At 41.8% G+C, this 12,533-nt stretch overlaps 1 protein-coding gene across 3 annotated transcripts in view; it reads left to right on the top strand.

The window, feature by feature from the left end:
- Positions 1-12,533, top strand: part of PIK3R6 (phosphoinositide-3-kinase regulatory subunit 6) — a 131,421-nt gene that overhangs the window by 98,502 nt on the left and 20,386 nt on the right. For all 3 annotated transcript variants that reach the window (XM_033960014.1, XM_033960012.1, XM_033960013.1), the window contains 2 exons: positions 4,062-4,184; positions 8,459-8,569. In XM_033960014.1, coding sequence (XP_033815905.1) covers positions 4,062-4,184; positions 8,459-8,569 — 234 coding nt within the window. The remainder of the gene's footprint in view (positions 1-4,061; positions 4,185-8,458; positions 8,570-12,533) is intronic.

The following is a 12,533-nucleotide window of genomic DNA, read 5'->3' as shown; positions in this document are numbered from 1 at the left end:
TTTCCCTGACTTTAGGCTATATATCATTATGCCTATATGGCAGCAGCAATAGTGGTCTGGTTCCGGCCAGAGGGAGATGGGTGGTGTCCTCAGTGGTTGCAACTGCAGCGAGCTTTGATGTCCCTGATTCCCTTAGTTGGCTTGCTGGCATTGAAGGTGTAGAACGGGGTTCCTTCTAATGTGGTGATGGATGTGGAACCATGAGTGCTTAAGTTCTTAGCAGAGGGTTTGGATCTGATATGGCCAATAGCTGATTTTGTTTCCATTTAGCTTAATCCTGAGATACGGATACAGGGCGCTGTGGTTAGTTGGGCTGACTAGCAAGACAAGGGTATTCGGTATGTTACTCAATTTCTGAATGGAGGTGAGTTTAAAGCTTTTGAGGAGTTGAGACAGGAGATTGGTTTAGGGTTGTCCCAATTTTACTGTTGGTTACAGATTCGGCATTGTTTGAAAGATTGTAGGTTATTAGGGTTTATTCAGAAGGGAGATGTTTTGCGAGATTTCTGTGAGGAGTTAATTGGGCAGAACAAAAAAGCCTCAACTATGTACCGGAAGTTTAAGGGGATTAATCGATGTGTGACTTTGGATCAAATTGGGGGGCATGATTTTGGGGGAACAGTGGGGGAAGATGACTGGTTGACTCTTTGGTCAAGGGTTTATAGGCCTACCCTCTTGTCTTCAGTGACACAGTTACTCTTTTTTGTGGCTCATCGGGTCCTTTGGATACCCTATAAAGTGTCATGGTTGTCGAAAGGGGGTTGGGTGTTTGTTGGTCTTGTCATCTAGAGGTGGGGACTTTTCAACATATGTTATTTGTTTATGTACAATTGTTTTGGAGATCAATATGGGCAAGAGTTTTAGTTATTTTTAAATTTCATGTTCCACTAACTTACAGGTTGGTTGTTCTGCGGTCTGCAGCCTTTGTTACAGTGTTAAATAAAGCAGAAGCTAAGTTATTTGATGTATTAATGAGTCTAGTGATTCAGCAAATTTTGATTTGCTGGAAGATTAGCTCTGAACTTTCAGACTGTGTCTGGTGGAATGCTGTTTGTGTGGTGCCGAAGTATGAGGAAGTAGCTGCTGTAAAACAGAAGTGTTTGCCTTATTTTCTAAAAGTATTGGTTTTGTTGGATTCTTATTGTCAGACTGAGGTATAAATTTATAAAGCCTAGATCTTGTTGGTGCCTTGGTGGACATGGGGATCTATGATTTCAAAGTCAATAAACATTATTGAACTCAAAATGTACCACTTTGGAACTTCATGCAATGTCCCAATTTAAAAAAAAAAATTATGTCACTGTATGTATTAACTTTCCTTGTTGTAAACTGCTTCGAACTTTTTTGTATAGCGGTATTTAAAAAATAAATAATAATTATTACTATTATTCTTAAATGCATTACTTCCAGTGTCGTAGCGAGGATGAGAGGCGCCTGGGCAGTGGTGCCCCTCCCCCACCCCCATCTCCACCCCTCCCGCTTCTTCCCCAACCCACCCCCACGCTGTATGCCCCCCTTCCCTTCCCCCATACTTCTAGTTGTTCACCACCGCAACCAACTACTTCAACATATGCCTCGTGATCGGATCCTTTCCCTCTGACATCACTTCCTATGCGTGGCACCCAGAAGTGACATTAGCGGGAGCTGACATGGTCACGAGGAGTGGGTTGAAGTTGTTACTTGTGGTGGTGAACAACAAGAGGTGTGGGGGAAGGGAAGGGAGTGTACGTGGGGTAAGGCAGAGAGGAGGAGGGGTGCCTCAACTTCAGTATGTTCCTTGCGGCTGCGTCGGTTCTCCTTCTGATTTTATTTCCTATGGGTGGCACCCAGAAGTGACATCAGCAGGAGCCAACATGGTCACGAGGATCACATTGAAGTTGTTACTCCCAACGGTGAACAAGAGGTACAGGGGGGCGGAGAGGAGGAGTGGTGCTGGTGCCCAGGGCAGACCGCCCGCCACCCCCCTTACTATGCCACTGATTACTTCTATAGAAATTATTTCCACTCGTTATCCCAAAACTTTCCACAAAAACCAAAATCTTATGGTATATCATTCTTCTCTCATGCTGACTTCCCCGAGTATGTCCAATGGCAGTTAGATGACGAGGCATTTCTACATTGTTTCCTGAAGAAGCCTATGGAGGACAATACTAGTTGACCAGCTTGGAGTTGTGAAGGTTGCGGATATCTGTGTGAGAACTGTTGGGATTGTTGGCAACAGCTAGCAGTATTTCTGGACATATTTGGGGAAGTCAGTACAAGTGAAGAATGATTTTGTTTAAAATGCTTCTGCTCGTACATAGAGGCCTCCATATGGGTATTCCTTTCCAGTTTCCTATGTTCCATCGTGATGACTTCACTCTTCTCAGTAGCAATTTCAAGTTTCAAAGTTTAATTATACCTTGATATTCCGACCATTGACATGTATCTGGTCAGTTTACAATTCTAAAAATATAAAATTTAAAAATAAGGTGGAATAATGATAAAACTGTGATGAAGACATTGACATAACAAGATACAAGAGGTGTTTGGGGAAGGGAAAATTGAGAATTACATCATAAAAATAAAATTAAAGGGAGGAACAAGGGGAAGGGGAAAACAGTGAGGAAAGGGGGGGGGGTCGTTTCTTAGAAGCGGTTCTCATGATTAGAATGATATGGTTGCTGGAGGTTCCCTCCTACAGGTGGGTTGGCTGGAAGCTACTTAAAGTTCTTGTTTTCAAGTTGTGACTCTTTTTTAAGTTCAGTATGTTTTATTGAAAAATTTCCACTATCTCTTCACGTAGAGCATTCCCCCCACCTCCCTAAGCAATTAAAATAGCATTGAAGACCCACTATTTCCCCCCAAGCTTTTCTAGTAGGAAGTTTCATCTAAGTTGGGATATAGTTTGGGACTTAACTGCAGGTGAATTCCCATTTGTTGCCCTTTGGATTTGTGACTGTGTGTGCTTTTCCTTCCTGTTTCCTCTTTCTAGTAAGCTAAATTTGCAGCATATTGGCACTGTGTTGTTAATTCTTCTCCCTTAACCTCTTTGGAATCATTGTCTTCCTCATTTTGGGTTCATTGCTTTTGTAAACTGCTTAGATATTTTGAATATGTGGTATATCAAACAAAGCTGCTGCTGCTAAGATTTTAGTTTTGTGAAACTTTTGGGACACACATGGACATGATTTCCATAGAAGTAAGGCATAGAAATTAGGTTGTTTTTTGTGGGTTTTTTTTTTAAATTTATGACTTGGTAAAAAAGAGCACTTTGGTGAGGGCAACGAAGATTGTTTTATAATCTGGATGTTAAAGAACCTGTTTTTAGAACCTGAGTGGCAGATTCTGCAAACGGCACAAATACGGCGCCATTCGCATATCAATCACACTACAGCGCCTTTTGCAGAATCGTGGCTCCTGTTAAAGGTAGGCACTGGCAATGTAGGCCAGGGTTTTAAAGACCTACATTACTGGCACCTACCTTTGACGAAGAATCACGCCTAAGGGTGCCTAAGGTCATTTCCAGCCCAAACCACACCTACTTTGAACTTAGACACCGCTAGACAGCTGTGTAAATGCAATTCCAGTGCCTCCATTTTTTAATGACTTTTTAACTGGAGCAGTCAATTGGTACACCAATTAAAACAATTAAGTTAGGGAGGGCACCTGCCGCGGCATAACTTACGGCGCCATTTGTAGAATCTGCCTCTGAGTGTGCATCAGTCAGCTGAGCCTTCAATTCTCTTATTAAAAAATGCTTTATATATTTGATTCATTGTTGGTTGGGGGATAATATTTGAGTAGTTTCTGATTTGTTTTACTATGATTATTGAGGATCCATTTTTTTTTTTGATTCTCCGTTACCAGCTGAAAAACCAAAGATTGATTCTTAAGTTCAGGCTCCTGTTTGTCATGTAAGCCCTGTGCCTATGGCAAAAGATAATTTACATATATCTCCAGCGTCATTTTTAGAATGTCAGAAGAATGTCAGAATGTCAGAAGAAAACTTTGGAAGGCCATCTTTTTCATTATAGATCTTATTGTATTTTGAAATAAATGTGTCTTCTTTTTTTACCTAGGAACACACTACACTGTATAGAATGGAGTGCTGTGAGGTCTCCATGTACCTGGGCAAAGTTGATCCATGGTATGAGAGCAACATCAGTACTCTTTGCCACATGATTCCCAAGCTTGCTACAATGGTAGGAGACTGGACAAAATGCTATCATTCTTTATTGTTACATAGTGTGAGTGCGCAAAATAGAGATTTGGAAAATATTCATAGAGAAGACAGTTTTCAAAGCCTCCAGGTTGTGACATTTGCCAAATATGACTAAATACGTCTCTTGGTATATTACTACACTCATGAAAACATTTTTCACTCACAGTCTTCAAGAATTTTAAGAACAGCCAGCCTTTTTCAAGAAGGCACATTTAATCATTATATTTTTGTGCACAGTTAGTCATATTGGGGGTACTTTTATAAAGCATTTTCCACGTGCAAAACCAGAGGCGTAGCCAGAACTTAATTTTGGAGGGAGCCTAGGGGTGGACTGCGAGGGCCAAGCATTTTCTCTTTCCCGCACCCCAGCTGCCACTGCGGCTGCATCAATATCATACCTTTGCTGAAAGGGATGCTTAAGCCCTACCAGCAGAAGAGATTTGCTGCCGGAGCCCCCCTGCCTGAGCTACCTGAGCAATGAGGAAGCCAGCAAGTGTTCCAACCACCAGTACCAATACTTCTGCTTACTCGGTTTAAATCATGAATTGAGCATGAAACGATGAAGCTATGGAGTAGTAGATTTAAAACAAGAATATAAGAATAGCCTTACTGGGTCAGACCAATGGTCCATCAAGCCCAGTAGCCCGTTCTCACGGTAGCCAATCCAAGTCACTAGTACCTGGCCAAAACCCAAGGAGTAGCAACATTCCATGCTGCCGATCAAGGGCAAGCAGTGGCTTCCCCCATGTCTTTCTCAATAACAGACTATGGACTTTTCCTCCAGGAAATTGTCCAAACTATTCTTAAAACTAGCAACGCTATCCGCTCTTACCACAACCTCGGCAATGCGCTCCAGAGCTTAACTATTCTCTGAGTGAAAAAAAATTTCCTCCTATTGGTTTTAAAAGTATTTCCTTTAACCTCATCAAGTGTAATTTTTGACGGATTGAAAAATTGGAGAAAATATTTCTTCACACAATGTGTTATTAAACTCTAGAATTTGTTGCCGGAGAATGTAGTGAAATCAGTTAGCTTAGCTGGGTTTAAAAAAGCTTTGGATAATTTGCTAAAAGAAAAGTCCATAGGCCATTATAGAGATGGCTTGGGGAAATCCACTGCTTATTCCTAGGATAATATCTAGCATAATATCTGTTTTACTAATCTAATCTTCTGTTTATGAGTTACACAAAGCTATACAAGCTCAAGGCGATCTAGCTAGGTACTTGGGACCAGGGTTGGCCACTGTTGGAAACAGCATACTGGGCTTGATGGACCTTTGGTCCGTCCCAATATGGCAACTCTTGTATTCTTATGTGAGCCAAGTATAAGACAATCGAGCCATTGTGACATCGCTGGTGAGTTTGGCTCTTAGGCATTGGTGGAATGAGGCTTTATGACATCACAATCTCAGCTCTGGAATGTTGCTACTCTTTGGGTTTCTGCCAGGTACTTGGGCCTGGGTTGGCCACTGTTGGAAACAAGATACTGGGCTTGTTGAGCCTTCGATCTATCCTAGTATGGCAATTCTTAATGTTCTTATGTAAACATAGAAAAGGACTGACCTTTGGCGCCTTTCGGAGAGTAATTAAAACCTTACTGTTTGACAGATTCATCCCCTAAACAGAAACCTCACTAAACTTATAAATTTATATTTTCCCTCTGTCTATTTCTTGAATAACATGTTGTCCCTCACTTTTTGCATTCTGTAATTCGCTGATTGCTCAGCTTTATTCCCTGGGTCGCATACTTGAGATCCATATTGCATACTTGAGATCCATATTGCATACTTGAGATTCATATTGCATACTTGAGATCCATATTGCATACTTGAGATCCATATTGCATACTTGAGATTCATATTTTCCTCTTATCTATTTCTTGTGTAATAAGATGTTCCCTCACTTCTTGTATTCTGTAATTCGCTGATTGTCCAGCCCTCTTTGATGTGAACCGCCTAGAAGTCATCTGACTACGGCGGTATAGAAGAATAAAGTTATTATTATTATTATATAATATATGGCCAAATACACATGTATATCTTTGTGTGACAACAAAATAGCACATACTTATATGCATAATTCACAATGTGTATGTAGTAAAATATGTGAGTGCAAGCATAGATATTTACACCTTAAGAGCGGGTATAAATTTGTGCACTACTGAGGACTATTGTGGGAGCCTGTCTGATGACGGTACAAAGGCATCAATATTGCCTTTATATAACAGACACTGAAATAAGTGCTTTTTGGAGTTGTCACGTGGGCGCCTGTTATAAAATGAGCCCAAATGAAGCCAGTTTTCAGTCCAAGAGAACTTTCACCGTAGACCTACAAACGAAGCTCCCTGCAGAGTTTCTAGTTCTGCAAGGGGGTCTTTACCTATGAGTCTGTCACAGTGAAATCCTATTATGTTTTTTGTTCAATGGGAGCTTCTATACAGCTGCTAATGACTGGGGAGCCAATTCTGATTGATTTGCTTGAGCTCCAGTAAAGGTGTTACAATACATGAGCTAAATATATGTGAATCTACCTCGTATTTATGCCATCTAGATACATGTACTATAATTATTTCATGTTCCAAGTGGCGGGTAGCCTGCTGTTTCCTCCATGTTGCTATTCCCCCCCCAACTTTAATTCCTTCGGTAGGGGGTTCCACCACATTGGAGTCAACACTGAGAACATTCTGTTTCTCATGCTTTTGTATTTGATGTCTCTGAAGGAAGGTATTTCTAGTAAACATAGAAACATAGAAATAGACGGCAGATAAGGGCCCACGGCCCATCCAGTCTGCCCACCTTAATGTCCCTCCCCTACCTTTGCCCTGTGAATAGATCCCATGTGCCGATCCCATTTGGCCTTAAAATCAGGCACGCTGCTGGCCTCAATCACCTGTAGTGGAAGACTATTCCAGCGATCAACCACCCTTTCAGTGAAAAAGAATTTCCTGGTGTCACCTCGTAGTTTCCCGCCCCTGATTTTCAACGGATGCCCTCTTGTTGTCGTGGGACCCTTGAAAAAGAAGATATCTTCCTCCGCCTCGATGCGGCCCGTAAGATACTTGAACGTCTCGATCATGTCCCCCCTCTCTCTGCGCTTGAGCGTAGGGTGCGTGTTGGTGCATGGTTGCCAAATTGCTAGGTATTGCGGTTCTGACAGATGAATGATTTTGTGTGTCAGCAACATGATCTTGAATTTCACCTTGCTTTCAATTGGGAGACAGTGTAACTCTTTCAGTACTGGGGTGGCACTCGTTGCTTTGATTTTCCCATCAGAAATCTAGCTGCTGTGTTTTTTGTACTTGCGGATCTGTCTGATCGTGTAGTTTGGAATGCCCAGCAGGATTGCATTGCAGTAGTCGAAGATTGAGAGTACTAGGGATATTACTACGTTGGACATTACTTGATGGTTAGGTAGGATTTTAGTCCTCTGACACAGTAAAGTTTGCCATAAGTGTTTTTCACGATGTGTTGGATGTGTATCGTCATGTCCAGGTTTGCGGGTCTAGCCATACTCTAAAGTTTCTCCCTCCCTCCGTGGATGATTTTATGGTGTTGCCTTTCAGAGTTAGTTGGTAACTTGGGCTGTTCCCCCCCCCCCCTACGCGCACACACTTGTACGTCACTGACAAGGTCTCTTTTTTCCCACAAAGTCTCCCTTTGGTCTTGATTTTGTAATGGGGCATCTATGTGAAATGCCAAGAAAAAAATGCCTATGTGCTTATATCACAAAGAACTTGCTTGCTCCAGGGAGTCCATGGTAGGATCTTCTCCCACCGTTTCATCTGATTCAAGCCAATTGTAAACTTGTGCATATGCACACATCACATTTCAGACTGCAGAAAAGTTACGTGCAATCTTTCCATGCAGCCACTTTTTACACATACGTTCCCATGCAAAATTTTACAAGAGCCCTTTTCCACATGAAAAACATGCTTAACATGTGGAAGAAAATCTTTTAAAAATTACCTGTGCACAGACATGTAATCTCCAAATCCTGACCTGTGCAGTCTCACAGAGCCTGAGGCCATTAGCAAAATGGGCCCTATTGTGAATGACATTTTTGCTCATATGAAACGTGTTTTTATAGCCCTGTCTCTTGCTTTTTTTTTTTTTTTTTTTTTTAATGACAGCAAATTTACTGAAAATTGATAACCCTAAAATGAGCTACATAAACAGCATATGATTAAAAAGCCCTTGTATTTTGGTGAATCCAATGATTAACTAATTATACTTGTTTTTATGATTTAATTTTGCAGCCTTCTTCACCTAGCAAACAACTGGCCTCTGATCCTTTCATCACAGATGTTACCTCTTACTATGTGCGCATGGGGATGCAGCCTGTTTGCTTCCAGATATACAAAGTCAAGGTCAGAACTTTAACCCCCCCCCCCCCCCCGAGTCTTCTGCCACATGCACAGGCCACACCCACTCCTTCACTGTTTTTGCATTACTTTTCTTTAAAATCATTTGATTGTATAATAACTAACTCCCTCTTTTACAAGACTGAACAATCCACTTTCTGCTAGTGCATTGTTGAACACCGTTTTAGCTTTGCTGGATCAATGAATCACAAGCACACTCACATAAGGGACAGTCACTTTCAAAAATTTAGTTTTACTGAAAGCAAAATGGATTGAACTGCAGAGCAATAAAGCTGTTGGGATAAAAACATTAACAATAGTTGCATTCACTGTACTTTTTACTCAAAATGTAAAATATTAGGCGATACTTTTTTACTTTTATTTAAATGAATTTTTTACTGTGTTTTTCACTGTACTTTTACGTATACTTAAGTATTAAAATACACTTCTCCCTCCGTTTTCACGGTTTCAGCATTTGCGGTTGCGATTATTCACGGTTTTTAGCTTGCTGGCTCCTCCCCCCCAAAATTACATCAGCTTGCATAGAGAAATCGCTGATTCCAAGTGTTTACAGAGAAAATCACTGATTCCCAGCACTTTGTTCACCGCGTTTTGCCTCTCCTTCAGAAACAGGCCAGGTCTCCCACCATGTTTTTTGCGGATTCACGATGGTCCTTTAAGGCTTTTATGTGGATGATTTATTTTTATGTGGATGGAATTATTTTATGTGCATGATTTCAGTGTACCTTTGGAACTTTGACACTTTCAAATAAAGTCCATTTAGGAACATCGTCACTCCACAGAGTTTTTTTGGTTTTCTTTTAATAGAAAACAGCAAATAACATATAAAAAGTTATTTGCGGTTTTTCAGTATTTGCGGTTCTGTTAATCCCCTATCACAGCGAATACGGAGGGAGAAGTGTATACATTTATTTTTACTTAAGTACTTTGACCTAGTATTTTGAACAACAGTGTTGATTACTCCCCTCATCCTGTAAGCTTGAGGTGAGATACAAAACGTTTTTTAAATAAAGTCTATTTTATAACAATAGCATTACCCACATCCCCTCAACATTAAAAGATCATCTTTGCTTACCCTATTCTTACTCAACTGATATAGTGTCTTCACAATATGGGCTCCTTTTACTAAGCTGCGATAGCATTATTAGCGCACGCAGCATTTTAGCGTGCGCTAAACCCGCACTATGCGGCTAGAACTAATGCCAGCTCAATGCTGGCGTTTGTGTCTAGCGCGCGTGGCAATTCAGCGCGCGCTAAAACCGCTATCATAACAGCTTTGTAAAGGAGCCCTATAGGTTGCAATATAGCTCTTTTACCGAAGAGATTAAAAGAAGTCTCTCTGCTTAATCACATGTAGTTTTTGTACTTCTTTGAAGTGAAACTACATTAAAAATGCAGCCTCACTACTTAATAGGCAGCACTCTCACATATAGGTTTGTAAAGTAAAGGAACTAGTGTCAGCCCTTACAACTAGAAGTTGCAAAATCACCATGTAGAAGCTTCCGGGTTCATACTGTTCATTCTTTCGATGTCTTTGTAAAATGGCTCCCCCTGCTGCACATGCCAACACATACACACGCATGTCTGCAAGTATTTTAGAAGACCCTCTAAGTCAGCAGAACCTTTTCTAAAAAGCCACCCGAACTGAGCAGGTTCCAAACTGGATGTCTAAGTTCTAACCCTATATTCTATGTAAAATAGAGCTTCATGTCAAACTAAACATCAACTTCCAAATACAGTCTTTTCACATGCATAAACTATTTGATTTTAAAGTTTCTATTCTATTCATTATTTCTATAGTGCTTCCAGACACACGCAGCGCTGTACATTAAACATGTAAGAGACGGCCCCTGCTCAAAGAGCTTGCAATCTAATTACGACAGATACACAAGATCGACAGGGTGGATCAACATATGCTGCTCATACTGGGAAATGTAAAGGTGTAGAGAGAGAGGATAGGGGACTATAGAGAGCATGACAAACAAATGAGGTGCTTTACAAGTTGGTAGGATTAGGAATTAAATGCAGTTTCGAAAAAAATGGACTTTCAGCTTGGAATCTTGACATACCAAATCAGGCAGGTTGTTCCAGGCCTACGGTGCTGCAAGACAGAAGGGACAAAGAAAGGAGTTAGCTATAGGGGAGAAAGGTACAGATAAGAGAGACTTACCTAACGAACGGAGTTTCTGGGGCAGAGTGTAGGGAGAGATAGGAAAGGAGAGATATTGAGGAACCGTAGAGTGAATACACTTTAGGTCAGTACGAGGAATTTGAACTGTACGCAGAAGTGAACAGGAAGCCGATGAAGCAATTTGAGGAGAGGGGTAGCATGAGCATAACGATCCTGGCGGAATATGAGGCGCGCAGCAGCATTCTGAACAGATTGAAAGGGAGAGAGATGGCTTAGCGGAAGTCTTGCGAGAAGCAAGTTGCAGTAATCTAGGCAAAAGGTGATGAGAGCATGAATGAGGGTCCTGGCAGCATGCTCAGAAAGGATAGTCCGGATTTTAGCAATGTTGTATAGATAGAAGCAACAAGTTTTGTTAGTGTGTTGGATAAACGAGGAGAAAGAGAGACGAATCAAAGATGACCCCGAGGTTGTGAGCTGACAAGACAAGGAAGATGAGTGTTATCCACTGAAATGGAGAACAAAGGAAGGGGAGAAGCAAGTTTAGGAAGAAAGATAAGGCATTCAGTCATGTCCATGTTTAATTTTAAGTGGTGGCAAGACATCCAGGTGGCAGTGTCAGCCACGTAGGCTGAGACTTGGGTCTGAATTCCAGTAGAAATTTCAGGTGCAAAGAGGTAAATTTACGAGTCCTCAGCATAGAGGAGGTATTGGAAGCCATGGGAGGAATGAGCACACCAAGGGAGGAAGTATAGATGGAGAAAAGAAGAGGTCCCAGGACAGAGCCCTGAGGTATGCCAACCAATAGTGGAATGGCATCAAAGCAGGATCCTCCAGAGTGTACAGTAAAAGTGATGAGAAAGATAGGAAGAAAACCATGAGATAACAGAGCCCTGGAATCCAAGCGAGGACAGTGTCAAATGTCGCAGATAAATCAAGGGGGGATGAGGATGGAGTAGAGGCCTTTGGATTTGGCCAGGAGCAGGTCATTGGAGACTTTAGTAAGGACAGTTTCCATAGAGTGGAGAGGGCAAAAGCCTGATTGAAGCGGGTCAAGAATAGCTCAAGATGAAAGAAAGTCAAGACATTTTCACTGGACAGCATGATCAAGTAGCTTGGATAAGAAGGGGTGGAGGGAGACGAGGCAATAATTAGAGGGGCAGGTAGGGTCCAGTGACAGGATTTTCAGGAGTGACGTAACTACAGTATGTTTGAAGGCATTGGGTACTGTCACAGTAGAGAGCCATAGGTTGAGGATATTACAGATAACAGGGATGATAGTAGGAGAGATGGTGATCAGAAGACGGGAGGGGATGGGATCTGAGGAACAGGTAGTGAGTTTGGAGGAGGAGAGAGGATGTGCAATTTCCTCCTCCGTGATTTCCAAGAGGGAAGAAAAGGTGCCAGGGGTCGATGTGGCGGACAGGAGGAAGGAGAGGCAGGGGCAACACAGTTGAGAACTGAAGGTTAATCTTATGAACCTTGTCATGGAAGTACTCACACATGGTCTGGGGAAAAAAGCAAAGAGGAGTCGGAAGTGAGGGCACTTTGAGTAGAGAGTTAAGCACAGTAAAGAGACAGCGGGGGTTGGATCCAAGAGAATCAGTCAAGCGGGTGTGGCAGTCTTGTTTCTCAAGCAAAAGAATGGATTGGAAGGAAGGAAGCAGGAATTTGAAGTGAACAAAGTCATTGTGAGTGCGGGATTTCAGCCAGTGGCGTTCTCCGGCACATGTACAGTTTAAAGTTTAGTTTTATTCAGAAAAATTGATGATCCAGGAGCAGGGCTGGTGTTAGAAGAATGCGACCAGACAAACTACCCTG

This window comes from Geotrypetes seraphini, chromosome 10 (assembly GCF_902459505.1).
Source record: "Geotrypetes seraphini chromosome 10, aGeoSer1.1, whole genome shotgun sequence".
NCBI lineage: Eukaryota > Metazoa > Chordata > Amphibia > Gymnophiona > Dermophiidae > Geotrypetes > Geotrypetes seraphini.
Note: the sequence above shows the minus strand (reverse complement) of the source record. Positions and strands in the feature narration are given on the sequence as shown.